Genomic DNA, 23,024 nt, shown 5'->3' on the forward strand with positions numbered 1-23,024 from the left:
GTTCTTCACCTTTTTAATACACTAATCTTCCTAATTAAAATGTGCAATACCCTTTCTATGAATAATGGTTTAAACGTTTTTACCAAAAATATCAACTTTGTTTAAAAAAGTGAATCAATTCTTCTAAAAAGGAGAAGGTTGAAAAAGAAGCTTTCAACCACAAGAAATCCACATATTAGGACCCTCGACGTGGCGCTACATTAACCGCACCAGAGTTCCTCACCCAAGCCTATTTTTAACGTACATCGTATACCGTTTGCTCAGAGTTCTTTTCAATTCACAAGCATCCTTGCCATACACCTCGTACGTGCACGTTAGCCGACATCTCTGCCTCCCACATTTAAGGCGCCAACTTACCCAACGGTTCAAAACCGCAATTTTGTTGTCTTATGAAATGAAACCTCCACTTTCTCTACTGAATCCCAGCATGCTATCCGGGTCGGGTTCGTTAATGTGGTTCCGAAAGGGGCTCCGGGTCCACGACAATCCGGCGCTCGAGTATGCTTCCAGAGGATCCACTTGTGTTTACCCTTTGTTCGTCATCGACCCTCACTATATGGAGCTGGACCCAAACGCCTACTCCCCAGGATCCACCCGTGCGGGTATAAACAGGATCCGGTTCTTATTGGAGAGCCTCGCTGACCTTGACTCAAGTTTGAAGAAACTCGGGTCGAGGTTGTTGGTGTTGAAGGGTGAGCCTAGTGAGGTTTTGATTCGTTGCTTAAACGAGGTGATTTTCTCTTTATAATTTACATGTATTGTTTTTTTTCTCTTTTTGATATCTATAATTTACATATATTGTTTGTTTGTTTAAAGTTAAACTTAAAACTATGAAGAATTGTCTTTTTCTTTTTTATAATGCTTGTTTGATTTTTTGGTTTTTGGCAGTGGGATGTTAGAAAGCTTTGCTTTGAGTATGACACTGATCCATATTATCAAGCTTTGGATGATAAAGCTAAGGTAAAACTGTGCTTTTTTTCCCCCCCTATCTTTCAAGAACAATACTTAACTTTCCTTGAGTTTTTCAAATATTAGTGTTATATCAAATAAAAATGGGCTTCCACCAACATTATAGTCCAACGGCAAAACTTGGTATTTTCAATTAGTTTGAGGTTTCATGTTTGAGTTCCAGGGAGGATGTTCAATTCATGTGCTGCAGTTGCTGTAAGCTTTTTCTTGTACTAAACATACATATCTATATTATTTGGAGTTGGGTGTGTATTGGATATGGATACGTGTCTGAAACAAGTAGCTTTTCTATGTATTTGGGATCATATCCGCGTACCTAGATCCAAAAATATATCAGACACAAGGGTACTTCAAGAAAAATAAAAAGTTGGAGTTAGCTAAGTTAGCAATTCATATGCTTATATTCTTTATAGTAAATAAAGATTGCCTTTGTTTCTACAGAATTATGCTTCTGCAGCTGGAATCGAGGTTTTCTCTCCAGTGAGTCATACCATCTTCGATCCTGCAGATATTATAGAGAAGGTAAGCCAGAAGTTGGTATCAACAGAGTTGGAAGCTTTTACGCCAAGTTTCTAGTTTTTTCATACCAAGGATGCTATCTTTTCTATTCTAATTGATTGCTACTATTCATGAATGCAACTAACGGCTACAATAGAATGGGGGAAGACCACCATTGAGTTATCAATCCTTTTTAAAGCTTGCTGGGGAACCATCTTTCTCACTTTCAGTTGAACTTTCTTGGATGCCTCCTGTTGGAGATGTTGGAAGATGTGAGATTTTACAAGTTCCGACACTAAAGGAACTCGGGTATGTGGAAAAGCATCAGGTATGAAGCCATCAATGTTTCAGAAATGTGCCATTGCTTGACGGAGCTCTTTATAAAGAAGGATTCCTTGTGCAGGATGAGTTCACTCCCTTTAGAGGTGGTGAGTCAGAAGCATTGAGGAGGTTGAGAGAATCCCTAAGTGACAAGGTATGTTGTGACCTTTTGATATTGAGCATTGAATTAGCAATAGCAATATTATGACATTGAAGTTTTGGGAAAAGGCATTCCTTTGGAGGATGGTGAACTGCTATATGTAAATTGGTAATACATAAATGTAGATATATGACAGAGAATTGTATCGATTATAGGCTTAATTTGTGGTTTTTTGACAACCATGGAAAACTTTTGCTCCACTTTCTTCTTTCAGTTTACTTAGTTTCTGTTAATTTCTAACCGAGTTCCCTGTAACAAAGCTTGGATCCATTTGAGTCAATGAGTTAAGTTAATGACCTGTATGATGAGAAGAGGTGCATTGGGTCGGTTAGTTAAGTCCATTGAACTTAGGTTGGTCTATATGAATATGAAGCTTGTGAAATGTTCTGGATCAAGCTGAGGTGAAAAATGTTGGCTGCACTACTGTTATTTTGATATTTCATCATTTCCTTGAGAAGAAGTTGTGATTTGTAAGTGTCTAGTCAGAAAATACAAAGATGCTTCTGGTTATTTTGTGATTAGTTCATCTGTAATTTTCCTTCTAATGGCTTTGTGACAACAATTCTAAGTTCCTGCCAAAATGTGAAATCTCCTTTGGTTTGTCATTAAGTGAACCTGATTTCTTGCAAAATGCCTTAAGTTATCTTATCAGTTTTCCCATGTTTACTTCTGTTGTATCTTTTTAAGGATCAGTTGTTTATGGCACTTGTATTGATATGACTGCTTTCTTCTACTTCAGGAATGGGTGGCCAATTTTGAGAAACCTAAGGGTGACCCTTCTGCTTATATAAAACCAGCAACAACTGTTCTATCACCTTATTTGAAAGTGAGTGACAAAAAGATTGATACTGGTTTTGGAGCATATCTTTGAATGATTGTACAAATTTTGTAATATGGAGATAAAAAATCATTAAGAGAGATCTCAGCCTTGCGTATGTTCATTCTTTTTTCATAATCCTTGTGGCAGTTTGGGTGTCTCTCTTCCAGGTATTTTTACCAATGCCTTAAAGATGTCTATAAAAATGTTAAGAGGCATACATCACCACCAGTTTCTCTTGTCGGGCAGGTTGGTTGCCTATTAATTCTTCATTGATATTGCAGTGAATTATTTATTGTTTGATCTACTTTCTTTCAAAGAATTGAAAGCTATATTCTATCTCTGCAGTTGCTATGGCGCGAATTTTTCTATACCGTGGCCTTTGGAACTCCTAATTTTGACGAAATGAAGGGTAACAAAATATGCAAGCAGGTCGGTGCATTTAATGTACCAAACGGAACAGTTTATTTTACCTAAATCTGATTCTGTTCTTCTTTCTCCTTGCTTTCTCTTAGAACTGTAGAAAAATAAAAGGAAAGGAAACAAATAAATAGAACCATGTGATTTTTTTTTTTTTGGGTACTTGAAGTTGTCCGACCTTGAATCTTGATTGATCATTGAAGCTAAGAGTCCAGCACTATACCAAAATATCACACAATTGTTAGCCTAAGAACTACCTGATATTATAAACTATAGATGACAACTTTTAAAGTGAGCAGCACTTTCCTATGGGCTTAAAACTCTTCTGTATTCATTTGAACCATGTTTCTGAACTTGAATTGTTTCGCTGTAAGTTCCAAACAAACTGGTTATGTTTACCTAAAATTGATACCATCAGGTTTCTGGTGATGAAAGCACCGAAATTTCTAGATGGTTGTGCTTAAAAGGGGAACAAGGAAAGAATGGTTGTGATTGTAACTTAATTCTTGTAGGATGAGGTCCTCTTTGCTTAGACCAGTGTTTTCATAAGTTCTCTCACCTCTGTGATACTTGGATTAGATTAGATCGGGCTATATTGAAATTATTCAGTGGTTTTCCACGTGTTTTTTGCCATCTATAACACTTTAATATTGTATCAGCTCACATTCAAAATAAATCATTGACTAATCTTACATGAGCTGTAACTGACATGTTGTATTGGACTCTCAATTCTATATATAAAGCTTTGATGTTAGTCAGTTTTTTGATTTCAGATTCCATGGAATGATGATGACAAACTCCTAGCTGCTTGGAGAGAGGCTAGAACAGGTTACCCTTGGATTGATGCTATCATGGTCCAGGTTTCGTGGCATAACTTGATACCTTTATTTAATATTTTGCACATTTGGTTTCATATTTGTGCTTTTAATTTTATAAACATGGGTCATTGTAGCTGAGGAAGTGGGGTTGGATGCACCATCTCGCACGCCATTCTGTTGCTTGTTTCCTCACTCGTGGAGATCTAGTATGTTTCCTCTATGCTTCAGCACATTTCTTTCTTCTTTCTATCATTTTCTCTTGTCATAAATTGCAATTTCTTTTTCCTAGTTTGTTCATTGGGAAAAAGGACGTGATATCTTTGAGAGGCTTCTGATTGATTCAGATTGGGCAATTAATAATGGGAATTGGCTCTGGCTATCATGCTCATCATTCTTTTACCAGGTTTGAATCATCTATACATGTATCATTTTCAAAGTCTCTTAATGGAGAGTGACTGGCAACTCAAAACAATTTCTTTTGCAACATAGCTAGATCTTACTATATCAGTTTTAGCAGAGTATGTAGGCCGAATTTGATACTATATATTGTAAAATGTCAGTGTAATTAGTTGTCTGGATTATCTTATGGATAAATGATCTGGGCATGTCCGAGATATGTTTACTAAGTGATATTAAATGTAGGTTGTTTATTTCACGAAAAAAAAAAAAGTAGGCTGTTTATAGTAGCTGTTAGTTGCTTGAAGTCTAAGTTCTTAGAGTTATAATTTCTTTCTAGAATTGCTGCCAAATTTGCTGTTTACATAACTCGCTTTTCAACATGAGTGATTGTTGTTTTCAATAGTACAACCGCATATACTCACCAATATCATTTGGAAGGAAATATGATCCGAATGGTAATTATATTAGGCATTTTCTCCCCATACTAAAAGGTATGTTTAGTTTCCACTCTCTTCTTCATCATCATCTTTTGGCAAGCTTTAATGTGCTAACATCTAACATAAGCGGATATCAGACATGCCAAAGGAATATATATATGAGCCGTGGACAGCTCCACTAAGCGTGCAAACTAAAGCAAAGTGCATTATTGGAAGAGATTATCCCAAACCAGGTTTGTTATCTCATTGTGAGGGATGAGTTTGAAGTTCAATCTCATGAATGATACCATCCCTACTCTTATCTTAGTGTTCAATCTACAACTTTGGTCATTAGTCTTGCATACTATTTCAGATAAGAACTGTAGTGACAGATCATATTAAGAATTCAACAATTTAATGCCTATGTTACTTAACTCGGGTGTGTGCATTGGATACAGTATGTTTACAATATGGATTCATTCAAAATTTTGAAAGTTTTTCTATATATCTAGAGGGTATTTGGAGGGTCATATTCCCATACTTATGTCCGAACATATGTCAAACATAAGCGTCTGACATGGATACATTAGGAAAAATAAGAATTGGAGCATCATAGTTTGATGCTAACAACTTGGGTTGTTTACTATGCTAGATTCGGGTATGAATATTGGATATGGGTAGTGTCTTGACAATGATATATTCGAAATTTCCAGTTTAGGAGGGTCATATCCAAATAGCCTTATCCAGATAGACGTTGGAATATGGATATCAAACAAGTATACTTAAAAAAATGGAGAGTTGGAGCAATGCAGGTTTAAATACAATTTACTTTAAAAGTTAGATATAGGGCAATCTTTTCTTATACCCTTGCGATGAATTTCAGTGGTTTTGCATGATACTGCAAGCAATGAATGCAGAAAGAAAATGGGGCAAGCTTATGCACTTAACCAGAGACTCAATGGACGTGTAAGTGAAGAATATTTAAGGAAGTTGAGAAGAAAATTTGATGAAGATGAAGATAAGCAGGAACCCAAACCCAGAAGGCAGAGACAAAAGCTGATAAAATGAGCTGCAAAATCTACTTTTTCATCCATCCATATCTTTTTTTCTTTTTTAAACTATAACTTGATAACTTAGAACTTGTTATTGTGTTACATGTTTGGCACGTAATATAAATTGATAACTTGGAACTTTTTTTTTTTTTTGGCATAAAAAGCTAATATTCATTTAATAGGTGTTTGGCTCAAGAAAGTATGATATATTAACACACTATAAGGAAATGAAAAGACTCTAAAATTAAAAGGCCAATCATCAAAGCAAAATAAAGCACACAGAAAGTAGAAAACCATTAACTCTAGAAAACACCCAAAACTAAACACTAAAAAACTCATTAGAGAATACCAACCATTATTCTCATCTTCCACAACAATTACTCTGTATAGCCAAATTGGAAGAAGGATATTGCCTTGAAAATCAACCATGGAGATTCCTCTTAACTTTTTCGATCTTCAAAGCTTAACAAAGATTTCTCAGTGTTGTTGTAGCCGAATGATGCGATCACGCCCTGCGAACGACTTTGGCCAAGCTTCCCAAGCGAGCATTGCAATCTTTTTCTAGTTGATCAGCTCGATCCTAGCTTATTGAGCTTGATTCAGTTCGAATTTCAGTTTCTTGAGCTCAATTCAGCTCAATCTTATCTCATTGAGCTCAATGTTATTTTATTTAATTTCATACATTTTAAGTTGCTGGAATAAATTTAGTTGTTTAATTAAGTTAGTTAACTTAATTTCAGCTTATTAATATGTTTTAATTTGAACTTAATTAATTTTGTGTTAATTTTAATGCATGTTAATTAGTACAGCATTTTAATGTGTCTTAAGCTGAACATTTCTTAGCTATTATCAACTTTAATGTGCCCTAGCCGAATGCATCATTTTAATGTGTTTTTAGTTGCTGAATTTATTTAGTGCAGGTACATGTACAAGGGACGGCATAAGTGCATGAATGAAGATTAATGAAAAGTGTGCTAGTGATTGGCTTCTCCCAGTGACCTTTTGGCCAAATTCAGTTAGTGCATGGACGGTATTAATGAGCACATGTATTTGGAGCTGGAGCAATTAAGCTGAATTAAAAGTCAACAGCAGTTTTTAGCTTCTCCAAGTGGCTGTTCGTGGAGTCCAATAGCCAAGATGCTATTCACATTGAACCTATTCAGCTAGCAACGTTTTTCACACATTGGTGGCTGCTCAAATCACCCTTTTCACACCTCAAGGTCGATTGAATTCAAGTGTTCACACAAGGGACTGTTTGTGCGCCTAAGTTGCCTTTATTATGGCTGCTGCTTGTTGGGCTGCCCAAGGAAGAATTGAAAGCTGACCATAACTCCTTGGCTGATCAAATGTAGCTCCATTTAGCTCATTCTTCACTCCAATTAATCAAGCTGGTCTAGGAAGCATTAAAGGACGTTTTTAAGAAGGAGTTAAGAAGTTTCAGTCTATTAATCAACTTAATTAAAGTCCAGCTGAATGTAGGCTTTTAGATGCTCTCCATTGGTGTCTCCCATGCTAGGAAACTTCAAGGAAGATTCCCAGGACGTTCAAGAAACTTCAAGGAAATTTCCAGCCTCTTTTAGCTTTAATTTGTTGTCCACTCAGTACCCTTAATTGCCTATTCGGCTATCCCATGTAAAGGCTATAAATATGTAGCTCAATTCACTTTGTAGGAACTTTTTGCCAATTTGTTAAATGAAACTTTGTTTCTATGAGGTTAACTTCCTCTCCAATTTCGTACGAGTCTCGAGTGACTTATCTAGCGTGCTAGTGGTGTCATCCCGAACTTGTTTTCTGAACTTATCACCAATCTTTTGGTGTGGCGTTCTCCTATCCATCTACCAACCATCTTCCACCTTAAGCCGTATAAAACTCAGGGCGATACTCGTTATAGTATCGAATCTTTCTTGACGCTTAAGTTCTATCATTCATCTCCATCACTTACCTTATCTATCTTACTTTCTTGTTAAACCGAGCCCATCCAAATTTATTCCATTTAAAATCCATCTATCTTTTAGCCACCACGAACTTATTTCGACATATATTTCCATACTTAACCAAATTCTTCCGTTTACAAAACCGAACGATACTTCCTCGACGATGATCGGGCAAATTAGATCGACTCGATAATCAACACCGGGCCAAATCGTATCAGCAAACAATCTAGTCCTCGTCCGCCACCTTTTCAACTTAATCTGATGCCTCCTCAACCTAAAAGCAAGATGTTTAGCATCGACATCCTTCCAATGCCAGATTATGTGCCGCGTTGTTAGCTTCTCTTAGAACAAAATGGTAAGTAACTTCCACAAAGTGACTTTCTAATAGTCGAATGCTTTGAGAAATCGGTTTGAGAATGGATTTATCCTCCCCATCTGATTTGAGTTTTTTAATGATCGACAGAGAATCCCCTTCCAGTAGTATTCTCCTAAAACCCATTTCAATCGCAAACAACAGAGCCCTTTCATGGGCCCTAGCTTCTACAACAAAGGCATCTACGACTCCCTCATATGGGAAAGAACACGCCCCCATGATTTTTCCTTCATTATTTCGAGCTAAAACTGATGTAGCAGAGATTTTAGAATCATATTGAAAAGAAACATCAAAATTTAATTTAATAATACCAGTATTAGGGGGTCGCCACAACTCTTTCAGCATAGTTCTATATGAGGAAAAAGAGACTCGACTCAAAGTTATCTCCTGTATATAACCTTGAATAAAACCCAAAAGTTCCTGCATGGATATCTTAAGACCTTCATGTACCATTTTATTTTTTCTATGACACAAAGCCCAAAAGGAAATAATTAAAAGTTGTCTAGTACTTTCATCTACTGCATTAAAAATATTTACTAACCAGTCTTTGCAATTCGAGGTAATCCCTGCTAGAGCAATTGTGATATTCAGATAAGCCCAAAGCTATTGCAATACACGACGGAACCACATCAAATGGTCAAAATCCTCTGAAGCGTCCTTACACAGTGGACAAGCTTCATCAACATATAGCCTTCGCTTAATGAGATTGCTAAAATGAGGCACATAATTATTGAATAACCTCCACATGTATTTTCACTTTAGTTGGTAGGTGCAAAGCCCAAAGTTATTTGTAAAAATCCTTGTACTTGTCTGCTGTAGAAAGGTTGTAATCTGTAATCTGTAATTTTTTTGTAATTAAAACCCTATACCCACTCTTTACAGAATACTCCCAATGGCTTCGCGTCTCCAAACCAACATATCATGAGATCTGGAACTATCAAGAGGAATGTTGAAAATGCGTTTCGCTTGGTCTCTGTCAACAAGTATGCAGATCACATCCTTATTCCAAGTATTTGACTCAACATCAATTAACTGGTTCACAGTAATCCAATAAGGATTTATATTCTGAACTGATAATCTACTACTTCCAGGACTAGATAGCCATGGATCATTTCAAATATTCACACCCTCATTGCTACCAATGCGCTAAATTAACCCTTCTGCATTCAGATCCTGAGCACTACAAATACTCCTCTAGGTAACCGAAGGGTAAGAACCAACTTTTGTTGACAAAATACAGAGAATGGATAATAACGAGCTTTTAGAACTTTTGCTAAAAGGCAATTGGGCTGGGAAAATAACTGCCAAACTTGTTTTGCTAATAAATCTTTATTGAACAAAAAAAGATCCCGAAGTCTCAGCCCACCAACAACTTTGAGTTTACACAATGCACTCTAATTACTCTAATGAATGGCTTTAGTTAATTTGTTATTAGACCACCAAAATTTATTCAATATACCCTCTAACTAAAACCTTCGGCAAAGCAAAACACTGCATAACATATACGAGAATTGCTTGTAAAATTGACTTAATGAATACTTCCTTACCCCCCATCGAAAGATAGTGCAAATTCCACCCATCAATTCTTCTTCTGAACCAATCAACAAAATTTGCAAAAGCCCACTTCTTCTTTCTTTTGACCATCATTAGCAGACCCAAATACTTCTCGGGGTTTGTAGCTACATGGACACCCAAAATGTTAGTAACTGACTCCCTTACATTAGACTCCACACTTACACCAAAATAAATAAGTGATTTATCAAAGTTAACCTATTGCCCCAAAACTCGCTCATACTCCAAAATAGTGTTTCGAACTGTATTTGCTCCCTTACACGAGACATCACCAAAAAGAAGACAATCGTCTGCAAGAAATAGATGATTAATCGAGAGCCTTTCCCTTCCAATTGGAGCACCCCGCATCAGATCTTTCTATTTTGCCTCATGTAATAGTGTAGAAAAACCCTCTGCACATATTAATAATAGATAAGGACTAAGTGGATCTCCTTGTCTCAACCCTCTCGAAGGTGAAAACCAATCGCTAGAATCCCCATTGATACCCACTGTATAGGAAACAAAAAAGACATAATGAAAACAACCCAATCAGTATGAAAACCCAACCTAAGCATCATTCTAGCCAAAAAATCCCACTTAACATGATCATACACTTTACTCATATCGAGCTTAAGCGCAAAATTCCCTTTTCTACTTTTCTTTTTCATTTTAAGGGAATGTAAGACCTCATAAGTGATTAAAACATTATCCGAAATATGTCTTCCTGGGATAAAAGACCTTTGGGCTTCATTAATACAACATCCCAACATTGCACTCATATGCTCCACCAAGACTTTCACAATAATTTTGTAAACCACATTACATAAACTTATAGGTCTAAATTGTGAAAGATTTTTCAATTCCTCAACTTTAGGAATTAAAATGATATGGGTTGATCTCACTCATTTCAATCTCACCTTTCAAAAGAGACAAGAAATAACTAGGAATCTCAGGTCCAACAAAATGCTAAAACCTTTGATAAAATATTGTTGGAAAACTATCGATCTCCGAGGCCTTTAGGGGTGCCATCATCTTAACTGCATGCCAATTTCCTTCTCAGTGAAAGGTTTGAGCAGCTCATCATTCATGCTCTTTGTGATCTATTTCTCCACTAAGCCAAGCAACCTTTCATTATCACCTGTCTTTAAGGCCGAGAACAAATTTTCAAAATACTTTATAGCAATCTGTAACATCTCCTCATCTTTTAAAGCCTAACGTCCATCCTTCCCTTCCAATCCAGTCATCCGACTACGATTTTGGCGAGTAACAACTACTTTGTGAAAGATAATTGTATTTCGATTCCTATTTTTCAACCAATTGACTCGGGCCTATTGTTCTCAATAGATCTCCTTTTTATCAGCCTCCAGATTAAGGCCTAACTAAACATCTGTAATTTTAACCAAAATCTCATCAGATGGATCCCTGTCATAAAGTCCAAGCAAACCGTTCCTCTAAATTCATTCAGGTTGTCCTTTGCTCCTTGGTCCTTAAGCGATTCTATTGTTGGAATTATTGTCCCACTTTCGTTAGCTTAATCAGAATACTAATAGATGAATCAACCCAATTCCTTTTTACTTCCTCTTCGAAAGATTATTCTAAACACCATCTGGCCTCAAAACGAAAATGATTAGCCCCATATCTCTTATCATCCCTTCACTTTCCTATTGTGTCTAAAAGAACCGGACAGTGGTCCAAAAAAGTATGACTTAAATGCTCTACTTGATAGCCTGAAAAAAGATTCATCCATTCCAAACTCGTGACTCCCCTATCAAGTCTTTCCCTTTTATTAGTTGACAAGAATCTTTCTCTTTCCCATGTAAACCACATACCAATGAAACACAAATCATTAAGCCCACAGTCATCCAAAACGCTTCGAAACTTAGCCATCTGTTATTCTGATCTAAAACATCTACCCTTCTTTTCAAAGGAGCTTATGATCTCGTTGAAATCCCCAATCACAAGCCAAGGGACCATTTGATCATGTCCCAATTGTCTAAGCAGCTCCCATGACCTCTGCCTACTTCGTTCATCAGAATTCCCATAAAAACCCGTTAACCTCCAAGATTCACCACATTCATTATCATGAATATCAACATCAATGTGGTAATGAGAATAACTTTTAAGCATAATCAAAGAGTTACCTTTCCAACCCAAAGATAAACCTCCTTTTGATCCAATCGCCCTTATATCAACACCGTTTTCAAAACCCCATTTCAATCTAACCATTTTCATCTTTTTTGAATTTAATTTTGTTTCCATAAGAAACAAAATCTGAGGATTAATGGCCCTCGAATTATTTTTGAACCTATTAACAGTCCATGGTCTCCCCAATCCACAAACATTCCAGCTTAGAAGTTTCATTGCATTTGACTGCTCCGCCCTGCAGAGCTAGTCGTTATATCGCGAAGACAGCTCATAAAAATAGAAATTCATGAAATTCCACCATAACCCAATATGGCTGAATATCAACTAGGTCCCTAGCATGCCTTATATTTCATTTATTTCCAAATTTCACCATGTATAATTCTTTATTTTTCAATTTAGTCCCTATTTGACAATTTCACCAAAAATTCCTTTACAAAAGTTGTTTATCTAACAACAACCCTCCATTTTCTAACATCATACTTCAAAAATCATGTACATGCATCAATTGTAAAACCCTAATAGTTTAACTATTTCACAAATTAGTCCCCAGGCTTGCTAAATTAAGCTACAATGATCCCGAAAACATAAAAATCATTAAAAACAGATTAAAAAATCACTTACAATTAGACAACTAAGGTTGGTTGAATCAAGCTTCTTCCATGGCTATTCTCTCCTTTTAGTTTCGGTTGAAAATGGTGAAAAGAAAGATGATACTTAATTTGGTTTTATTTTAATTGATCAATTATTATTTAATTCCTTAATTAACCTTTAAAAACTTTAAAAATTACACAAATGCCAAGCCTTTAAAATCCGCTATCAACTCTAATGGTTTAATTACCATATAAGGACTTCCACTTTAAATTTCTATAGCTATTTAATACCTTTAGCTATTAAAACTCAACTTTTGCACTATACGCGATTTAGTCCTTTTTATCAAATTGAGCATGTAAATGGTAAAATTTCTTAACGAAATTTGTATGCAGTACTACTATCATGCTCTAGGAAAAAAATCATAATAAAATAAAATTTTCAACTTTGGATTTGTGGTCTCGAAACCACTTTCCAATTTCACTTAAAATGGGGCTGTTACAGGAACACTTATCGTTCTTTCCCTTTACATGCCCTTTGAACCACTTAGAATAATATCGACTACGCGGGGAAAGCTCACACAAAGTGTGCTAAACATATGGTCGAAACCTTTCCTTTTCCTTTTCCTTTTCCTTTTCCTTTACATCGATGCTCACTCGAGCCATAAAATGGGTCTGCTCACACAAGTAGACAGTCGAAATATAAGCTACATGATGCCGTTCACACAAGCTAATGAGCATTTGCAACAAATGTAGGAACACAGCCGTCAGTAGGACATTCAAGGCAACACTCGAAACATGGTAACCCTAATGACATGTAATTTGTATCCTATATACCTAATGTTCAAACGGGGCTCGATAATCGTCGTACATCATTGGATTTGCATCGTGGAATGGTTATCTACTATTCTTTCAAGGTGAATAATGTGGATGATATACAGGTCCTTCGGGGTGACACCGTGTAAATGATATATAGGTTCTTCAAGGCAACTATAACACCTAGATTTGTAGTAACCCGAAATTAAGGACAATTAAAGGACTAAATTGAAAGAGACCACAAGTTAGCGGCCTATATTGAAAGAGATAGGAAAGGTGCAAACCAAATTGGACATGATTGAGATCCAATTCTGGTTCGGTTAAAGTGGAACCAATGGGTTCCTTAATGGGAGACATCATAGTTAGCAATGGACAATTCTCATGGGATTGGTAATAGCACAAGAAGGGTTATAAATAGATAGGAAATGGATTCCTAGGGTTGATTTTCTTCCCGAATTTGTTTCATGTTCTCCTATTCTTCATTATTTTCAGTAGCTCAAAGAATGAGAAGCCATAGAAGGTTCTACATGGAGCAGGCTTCATGAAGATGGAGTTAGAAAAGTAAGTAAACCAGCAAGCTGGTGTTGGATTGTTGATATGCCTCATGGCGCAATAGAAAAATTTTTTGACGGTCATCAGCCAAGGATCCATGTATGAGGAACGAGTTAAGTTGAAAATGAGTAAAAAATATACCTTTAGGATTTGATTTCCTTCACAATGTTGATTCCAAGCTGTAACAGAATTGTCTCGGCCTCTACGTAGTCCACCCAGTTAAGCACGACCAATAATACTCTATAAAACTTTTCAGAGAGAATTAAAAAAAATTGGTTGCTAGACCTTTTTTCAAATTTTCTTACTTCCTACCATCCATCATTAGAGATCATATTCTTTTTAGTAATCACTTATAATAAAAACAAAATAAGTCCCTTTTACTTCTAGAGAAAATTATAAAAGGTATTAAAATTTTATATTATTTCTAAAATACTATTAACTTTGGGAAAGTAGTTGCGAATTGTGTCCTGCTTTTTCTTCACGACTTCTTTCATTATCGGGTTGAGGTGTCCTTGGGCATCTACATGTTTTTTTCCCTCTTCTAAGAATATTTTATGTTGGTAGAGGGATGAGCTTATTCCCTTAATATTAAAAATTGTCCACCCAATCGTCTTTTTATGTGCTTTCAACACATGAAGGAGTGCAACTTCTCTTTCTGTCCTTAATTGGACAGAGATAATAACGGGAAGAGTGTTGTGTTCTCCCAAATGCCCATACTTCAAACCTCCAGGCAAAGGTTTCAACTCATGTGCAGGAGGTCTAATTATTGAAGGAATCATTTTCTCAGACAGATCTTCAAGAGGCGCTAACTGAATTTCCATGTTTTCACGCAAGTCATTATCCTCTTCGTCAATAGTTAATTTGCCCATGTCTTGTGTAGAGAACGGTTGAAGTTCTTCTATGCTCTCGGTTTCAATAGGCTCAATACTTGTGATATTCGAAAATGGTTCTAATTCGTAATCTTCCTATGTAGAGACTTCACAATTTTCTTGGACCAGCATTGTCATTGGTATGGGGAGTCCTTGAATTACTTCCACTTTTTGGCTCTCTAATCTTCTGGACATTTTATTAGATTTAATATTTTTATAATCTCGATTATCCTCGAAAAAGGAATCACTGATGCTAACTTTCACATCCCATACTTTTATTATTAGTGGCGCAAGTTTGAGAATAAGGAAGTGTTTGGTTTAGTTATAATAGCCCGTTTTTAGTAAAATCAAAATAGTGGTTTTGAGACCACAAATCTGACGAGTAAATTTTTAGTTGTAATATTATTTTAATGTCTATAGTATGTTAGTAGTGTCGTATAAAAATTTCGTTAAGAACTTTTGACGTTTGCATGCTTAATTAAGTAAAAAGGACTAAATCGTAAAAGGTGCAAAAGTAGAGTTCTATAAGTTAGAGGTATCTAATAGCTATGAAACTTTAAAATAAGAGGACTTAGATGGTAAATAGACCATTTATATAGTTAGTGCATATTCATGGATTGGTTTTGTTGTAATTATGAATGTTTTTAAAGGTTAAAAATGTAGTAAAGTAAATAAAGGTTAATATAATAAAAACAAAAGAAAGAAATGAGATATCATCTTCCTATCTTCATCTTCAACTGGTTTTCAGCATGGGAGAATAGCTAGGTTTCGACCATTGCATTTTTTGCTTGCATGGTATGTGTTTTGATTTCGTTTTTAATGATTTTTATATTTTCAGGATCGTTGTAGCTTAATCTAGCTAGCCTAGGGACTAATTTGAAAAATTTTAAAGGATTAGGGTTTTTCCATGAACATGTTTGCATGATTCTTGAAGTTTAATGAAAGATTGGTCTTAAATTTTATATGCATATTTGTGGCACTGTGATAGATTATTAAAAAATATTTCCCGCAAAAAAATCAATAGAAAAAGTCAAAAAAATTAAAAATATGAAATCAAGAAAAAAATTAAAAAATATTCAGCGGGTTGATTTTAGTGCCGAAACTGTCCAGATCAAATATACAATATTTAAGGACATTCCAGTTTAAATTTTGTGATTTTTGGAGATTGGGAACACCTCGAACGAAGTTGTCAAGTTACTCCGCAGTTTTTCGGGTTTTTGGATTTTAGCAATTTTTATTGATTCTTAGCTGTAGGTTTTCATTTGTTTTGCCTTTATTATTCCTTTACACTATCTAACACCTTCTTGTTTCTTGTGTTAGTAGGATTTAAAAGTGTGCACAATTCTTCCTCGGTGCGACCCAAATCAATTGGTGTCTCATTATTTTTGGACTCCTAGTGCAAGTTAGGATTATTTGGTAGTTTCGGTTCATAAACTTTCTAATTGATTGATATAGTCTCTACTAATAATAAGTGTTTCGGTTCTTGGTTTATTCTTTGTTGTTTTAGAGTTTTTATTTCAGATCTGGAAATTCTAAGATTTGATCTTTCTGCTTCGTTTTAGATCCAAGTGTTTAGCGTTCTTCGTAGGAGTTTCCCGTGACTTGACAACTCGATCTTGGTCCACGCGCAACCCTCTATCAGTTTTGGTATGACAGTTTTTCTTTGTTCTTGAGTGATGGAGGAGGAACTGGCTAATCTGAATTTAATTGATGAGGAGGAGGGTGCGTTTCGTGAGGAGGCTATGGTGGTGGATTAAAACTATCAATTCAGTTTGGTAGGACGATGCTTGACAATAGGAACCAAAAAATTTATGCGCATTCGAATTCGTTTGGATATGACAATTCCATTGAAAAGAAAGAAGAAGATTCAGATCGGACTGTCTATGCTCGTTATCAGTATGAGATACAAAGTTTATTTTTTTTATCTGTGGTAAACTTGGTCATGGGGAGAGTTTTTTCCCATTTCAGACTCGAATTGAGCCTTCAAAAATAGTCTTTGGTGGGATATTTCACTGCGTGTAGTGGTGTGATGGCGGAACGCAACTGTTAGCAAATAGCTCTGTGAAGTTGACAATTCAGAGTGCAGACCATTGGATACGGAAAGAGACACTAAAGGTTGAATTTCAAGGGAAGAGAGGGATACTGGGCATAACAACAGGGGTGATGTGGAGAAATCGTATCTAAATCCTAATTTTATTCCTTTAGGATCTAGACAAAAGATATTAACTACAGGGATTGACAACTGGCGAAACATGGATAGTAAGGAGTTAAATGGGGTTGATAGTGATAATGGGCCTATGGATTTGGTGTTGACTGATGAAAATGATCCACTACTTTCTATGGAAGGAAAGAAACGACAATGGGTAGTGGGTGATACGACAATTTCTTCGGGAATAACATTGAAGGGGCAAAATAATAATTTTGGCAAAATATGATTTTGGGTTAAATTGAATGAAAAATATATTGAATTGAGTTAAATTTATCTTTATAGATCAAGTCAGACCTCGTACGGAGTTAGATCTAGGCAAAGAGAAAGTCTCGGATTAATCACATTAATATTTATTATACTCCTCAAGATAAGTTTGTGATTAAATTGTGATTATATGTTTTATGTTGAAGTATGCATGAGTTGTAATTATATATTTATGTATACTACCGAGCCCTATTTGAACCTTAGAGATTTGTAGGATACAAATGACATGTCATTAGGGTTTACATGATTCGAGTACTGGTCCTAAATGTCCTACCGATGGCTGAGGTCCTGCATGTGTTGCAGATACTCCATTGCTCATGTGAGCAGCATCATGTAGCTACGTTCTGACCTACAGTGCGTGAGAGCATACCGATCTACAGTTCGTGTGAGCATACCAATTTATAACTCATGAGAGCATACCGATCTATAGCTCGAGTGAGAAAACCGATTCACAGCTCGTATGAGCATACATGTACAGGATTTGATAGATTACAGTTATATGAGTTAGAGTGCGTGAGAGCATACCGATCTACAGCTCGTGTGAGCATACTAATTTACAGCTCGTGAGAGCATATCGATCTATAGCTCGAGTGAGAAAACCGATTCACAGCTCGTATGAGCATACATGTACAGGATTTGATAGATTACAGTTATATGAGTTAGCACACAATGTGTGAGCTATCCCGTGTATCCAACGGTATTCTAAATGGTTCAACGGGCAATATTCTGATATGAATTGGTAAGAGTTCGATATAGACTATTATAGGCATACATATGAATTACATGGAAATGTTGTTGCAAGCTATATGGAAAATGGAATTTGATGATACATGTATATGAAATTAATCATTTGATGTGCTCGTCCATGATTATTGGTTTAGATATGTATTTACATGGCTAACATGGTTGATGTATATGTGCTTAGGGATTTGGCCAAATTATGTTGGGATATGATTTGTTCTTACCTATTATGTGACTAAATGGTAAGTTTTATTCTATATTACACGAACTTACTAAGCTTAAATGCTTACTTTGTGTTATTTTCCATGTTTTAGTGAATCAAAAGCTCGTTCAGGTTGGAAGCTTGTCACAGCTATATCACACTATCCATCAGCTCTTTTGGTACATTCGGTTGTTTAATTTTTCTTATAATGGCATGTATAGGTAGTTTTGTTGATGTTTTGGTCATTTAACTTAGCTTGTGATTTGGCATTTTGTTGATGAAATGATATAGATTGGTATGTTTATAAGTAGCTTAAAAATGGTTGATGATATGGTTGATATGGTTGGATGATGGAAGATGAAATGATAGTTGAATGTGCATATTGTATAAGTCTTGCAAGTTGTTGTGAATTGGTACTTTGATATGCATGATCTAATTGGTTATTTGATGCTAGTTATTGAATGACATTTTGGTACCAAATGGTTGTGTTTTGGTAAGTAAATTTTATGGTATATATTGATGCAAACATGCATACAAGTTAGTTGATTATTTGGTCAAATAGATTACATGGTTAGAGATGTTTATATATTGTCATTTGAGGTGCCTAAGGGTATATTGGTTGTATGATGTTATGCCATATGTTTATGGTTTGTTTATGCTTGATTTGGATGCCTTGTTATGGCCTGTAAATATATGTAATGTTGATTGTAGGTACATGCCTAATTGGGTGAGAAAAATAGCTTCTAAAATGACTTATTTTCGTCCACACGGGCAGAGACATGGGCGTCTGTCTCAGCCATGTGTGACATATGACCGTGTGTCCCCTGTAGTTTTCAAAGGGTTGCAAGTCAGACTGTTACACGGCCTGGCACACGGGCATATGGCTTGGCTGTGTGACCAAGTCAGTGAGTTACACGGGTATGGGCATGAGCTGGGACATGGCCGTGTGTCCCTACTTCGAATGCCCACGTGGCCTGAGCAACAGGTGTGTCTACTGGCCGTGTGAGTCATACGGCTTGGCCACACAGCCGTTTAACCCTTGCACTGTCGAAGATTTTCACTATTTTGTGAAAAATTCTTTGAGTTTCTTATTTAGTCCCAACTTGTTTCTAACGCATCTTTACAGCCTCAAGGGCTCGTATGAGGAACAATATGTATGATATGACTTGGTTTTAATATGCTTATTTCTATGATATGAAATGTTTTAAATTTCTGTCTGTTTGAATTGTAAACTCTGGTAATGCTCTGTAACCGTGTTTCGGCAATGGACACGGGTTAAGGGTGTTACATTTATTGGTATAAGAGCTACGATTTAGTCGATTCTCGGACTAAACGAAGCATGTACGAGTCTAGCTATACATGCCATTATATAACCTGTGATAGTGTGATATCTTCTCATCGTTTTAAAACATGTTTTCATATAGCAATGACATCCAACTTAGTTGATTCCAATGAAGTAAAGAGTAACGTTCAAGCCTTCGTTCATGAGTAGCATCGAGATATACAAGGTCCGTATCTGAGGGCCAGGGACTAAGGAAGCCTTCTTCCAGATGATGAGTGAATGGTTCACCAAATTCGTATAGATGAACCCGACTGCTCAACAACCTCCACCCCACCTGCTCCCTAACTGGTTCTTGTTATTGTAATAGCCCGATTTTAGGCCTAGTCGGAACAGTGGTTTCAGGACCACAAATTCGATGAGGAAAAATTTACTTTTTATTATATTTTTATGGTCTACAAGTTCACGGAATGATTTTGTGAAAATTTAGTTCAAAAATTTTGACGTTTGGGCACTCAATTTAGCCAAAAGGACTAAATTGTAAAAAGTGCAAAAGTTGAGTTCTACATGTTAGAAGTGTCCAATTTTAAATTGGAGGTCCTTAAATGGTAATTAGACCATTGGTTAACTTTTTGGACAAAAATGGACAAGAGATAAGTGAAATAGGGAATTTTTAAGTTGGGGGCATTTTGGTCATTTAGTAATTAAAAGAATTAAAAAGGCCAAAATAGCCAAAAATTTGTCCATCTTCTCCATGGTGAGTGAAATCAGCAAGGGGGAAGCCATATTTAGGGTTTTCAAGCTTCTAAGCTCCATAGTAAGTGATTCCAAGCCCTGTTTTTAATGTTCTTTACGTTTAGTCTCGGTAACTTGATTTAGTTTATTCTAGCAATAATTTAACCTAGGGTTCGTATTTGGAAAAATAATCATAGGTGAAATGTGTTTATTTTGATGTTTTATGGTAGAATATGAAGCTTGAAATTATGTTAAATAACTTTTGCTAGCCGATTTTAAGTGAAAACGAGTAAATTGACATAATCAGTAAAAATACCTAATGTTCATAAGTAAGTGTTAGAGTGAGAATTTGATGTTGCCATAGAAGGGAAAAATGTTCAGAATTTCATAAAACATAAGAAAAAGGAATAAAATTTAATTTCCGAGCCTAGGGGAAAATCATAATTTGGTGAAACTTTAGGGGCAAAAATGTAATTTTTCCAAAATGTGTTTTTTGGACTGGATTGAATAGTGTGAGTGTTAAATAAGTTAAATGTGTTATTATAAGTCAAGAAAGACAAGGAATTGACTTTGATTAATGAAAAAGAAAAAATGAGAAAAAGTGAGAAATTTCCCGATTGAACATTCGGAATAAAAAGGGATACGAATGAAGTGACAGAAATGATCACATGTGTGACATGGACTGTGTGTAGGCCACTATGTGAAAGTGAAAGTGAAAGTGAAAGTGACGGTCACATGTGTAGTACTAAGTGTAGGCTACTACATGTACCAGAATGATAGGTCGCATGTGTAGTACTATGTGCAGGCTACTATGCGTACCGGATAGCTTCGATCACGTGTGTAGTACTATGTGTAGGCTACTACGTGTATCGGATAGTGATGGTCACATGTGTAGTACTATGTGCAGGCTACTATGTGAACCGGTATCATTAATTATAAGGTGGTTGCTATGTGCTGATCCCACCGGATATCATTGATTACAAAGGGTGGTTGTTGTGTGCTGAATCCACCGTGTATCTGTTATTATTCCGAAATGTTAATCGGGAAATTGACTAAGTGAAAATACATGAGATCATGTAACGATTAAGGGTGATTGAATGATGAATATATGTGTGGAATTGAATTGAATAATGATTGAAAGTGAAAAAGTGAAATTATGAAAAAGTAAAATTAGCAACAAAACAGTTGTGGACAGTAACAATAGTGTGATTTTGAAAAATCACCAAAAATAACGAAAATTGAATTAGAGAGTGAATAAGATATGAAATGAAAGCTTAATGAGTATATTTTTATATAAAAGAAACAAAGAAAGCAAAAGAGTTATATATTTTGAGATATTTGAAGTTTAGTGAGGTAGGGTTGGATTGATTTTGGAATCCCCTATTCTGATTTTGGAAAATAATTAAAAATTTTTAAAAAATAATTATGAGTTATAATTTATATCCTTAGAATCCTTAATGAGTTTATTTTCAAATTAAATAAACAGAAATATCATCTGAATTCTATACAATGAGATCATTCATTTTTAGTAAAGAGAGGTCAGAGATGTTGAGCAGTGAAACAAGGGTGACTTTAAAGAATAAACTATACTAATTGGATAATCCAAAAATTCTCAAAATTTTATGGTAAGAAGATATGTGAGTCTAGTTTTGGGTAAAATTAGCAGAACTTAATTTGAAGCTTTGTAGCTCAGGATAAAAATAATTTAGTGATTGTAACTCGACTAGACAGCTTTGAATTTAAATATAAGTGAATAGTGAAATTATGTATAATGCTATTTAAGCATGTTATATACATAAAGGATGTGGGATGGAGAGGAGGAGGAGGAAAATAAAGTATATGAATGAATTGTGTATAATTGGTTAAATGTCTGATTATAATCGATAAATGTTGAAATAGGAGTGATGCTTATATTGGTGCATTACTGGTCATGGTAAGCTCATGAGAGAAAATAAAGTTTCATAGCATATGCGTGTGGTATATTTGGCATGAAATGATGTCATGAGTGGCTCATGAATTAACTCATGTTGGTAAGTTGATGTATGTATTCAAATATATACATATTTGTAATATTTTGCTATGTGATTCGGAAAAAGGGGAATAAATAACATACTAAAAATTCAGTCATGGTGCTAGTTTATGTTAAAGGAGTGTTTTATGGCATATCTTAAGTAATGGAATGTTATGAATTTTGATATTAATTTGCTAGTCAAATAAATGACAAATGAATTGATTGCGTATTCGTAATTTTGACATATGCTTGGCATATGAAACGTAATAATATATGCTTGAGTAAACTTTAAGTATTCGAATGACATGGATTTGATGGTGATAAGATTTGAACATTGAATTCATGAAGCACAGGTGATGTATTATTGTTGTGTGATAGCTTGGTTCGAGAAATTGGTTAGGTAAATTGTAAGTGAAAGCATTTATGAATATAGAAGAAAATTTGGAGTGAATATGAAATTTAGCTAAATTAAATGATTTCATCAATTAAACATTGTGTATACCAGAATGTGTTAGTGAATTACATATTCGTAAATTGACATTCGAAGTTCAGTTAGTGATATATGAAAATAACATGAAAAGATTTATGATCGCGATTAATATTGATTCTTACTTAAAGTGGATTCTTCAATATTGGATTGATTTAACGGATATATTGAGCATATGAATGGGTATGTATTGGGCCTCGTAAACCCTAATTAGCAACTCGAAAATAATAATTTGAAAGTTTTTAATTTGGATGAAATTTTATAACTCGGTTTAATATGTTTATAAGTGTATTTATTCTGGTAATGCCTCGTACCCTATTCTAACGTAGAATACGAGTAAGGGGTGTTACAATGTGACATCCATAGATTTGGCCCTAATGTTTAGGCCGGGTTTGGGGT

At 35.4% G+C, this 23,024-nt stretch overlaps 1 protein-coding gene across 7 annotated transcripts; it reads left to right on the forward strand.

The window, feature by feature from the left end:
- Nucleotides 1–209: 209 nt before the first annotated feature.
- On the forward strand, nt 210–9,063 carry LOC107901744 ((6-4)DNA photolyase). 7 transcript variants are annotated; one of them, XR_001685390.2, is made up of 15 exons: nt 210–730; nt 889–960; nt 1,411–1,491; nt 1,625–1,795; nt 1,871–1,942; nt 2,688–2,774; nt 2,916–3,014; nt 3,114–3,197; nt 3,959–4,045; nt 4,138–4,209; nt 4,293–4,406; nt 4,806–4,893; nt 4,977–5,072; nt 6,791–8,159; nt 8,268–9,063. XR_001685390.2 is itself a non-coding variant. In XM_016827853.2 (14 exons), exons 1-14 carry the CDS (start codon nt 395–397, stop codon nt 6,820–6,822), a joined length of 1,491 nt encoding a protein of 496 aa, XP_016683342.2. In that variant the 5' UTR covers nt 210–394; the 3' UTR covers nt 6,823–9,063. The 7 variants fall into 7 exon arrangements, 3 of the variants coding, with proteins under 3 accessions (XP_016683342.2, XP_040951255.1, XP_016683341.2); XR_005914526.1 differs by having other exon boundaries at nt 8,751–9,063; XM_016827853.2 differs by having other exon boundaries at nt 6,791–9,063.
- The last annotated feature ends 13,961 nt before the right edge of the window (nt 9,064–23,024 follow it).

Source organism: Gossypium hirsutum, chromosome D06 (assembly GCF_007990345.1).
Source record: "Gossypium hirsutum isolate 1008001.06 chromosome D06, Gossypium_hirsutum_v2.1, whole genome shotgun sequence".
NCBI classification, from domain to species: Eukaryota; Viridiplantae; Streptophyta; class Magnoliopsida; order Malvales; family Malvaceae; genus Gossypium; species Gossypium hirsutum.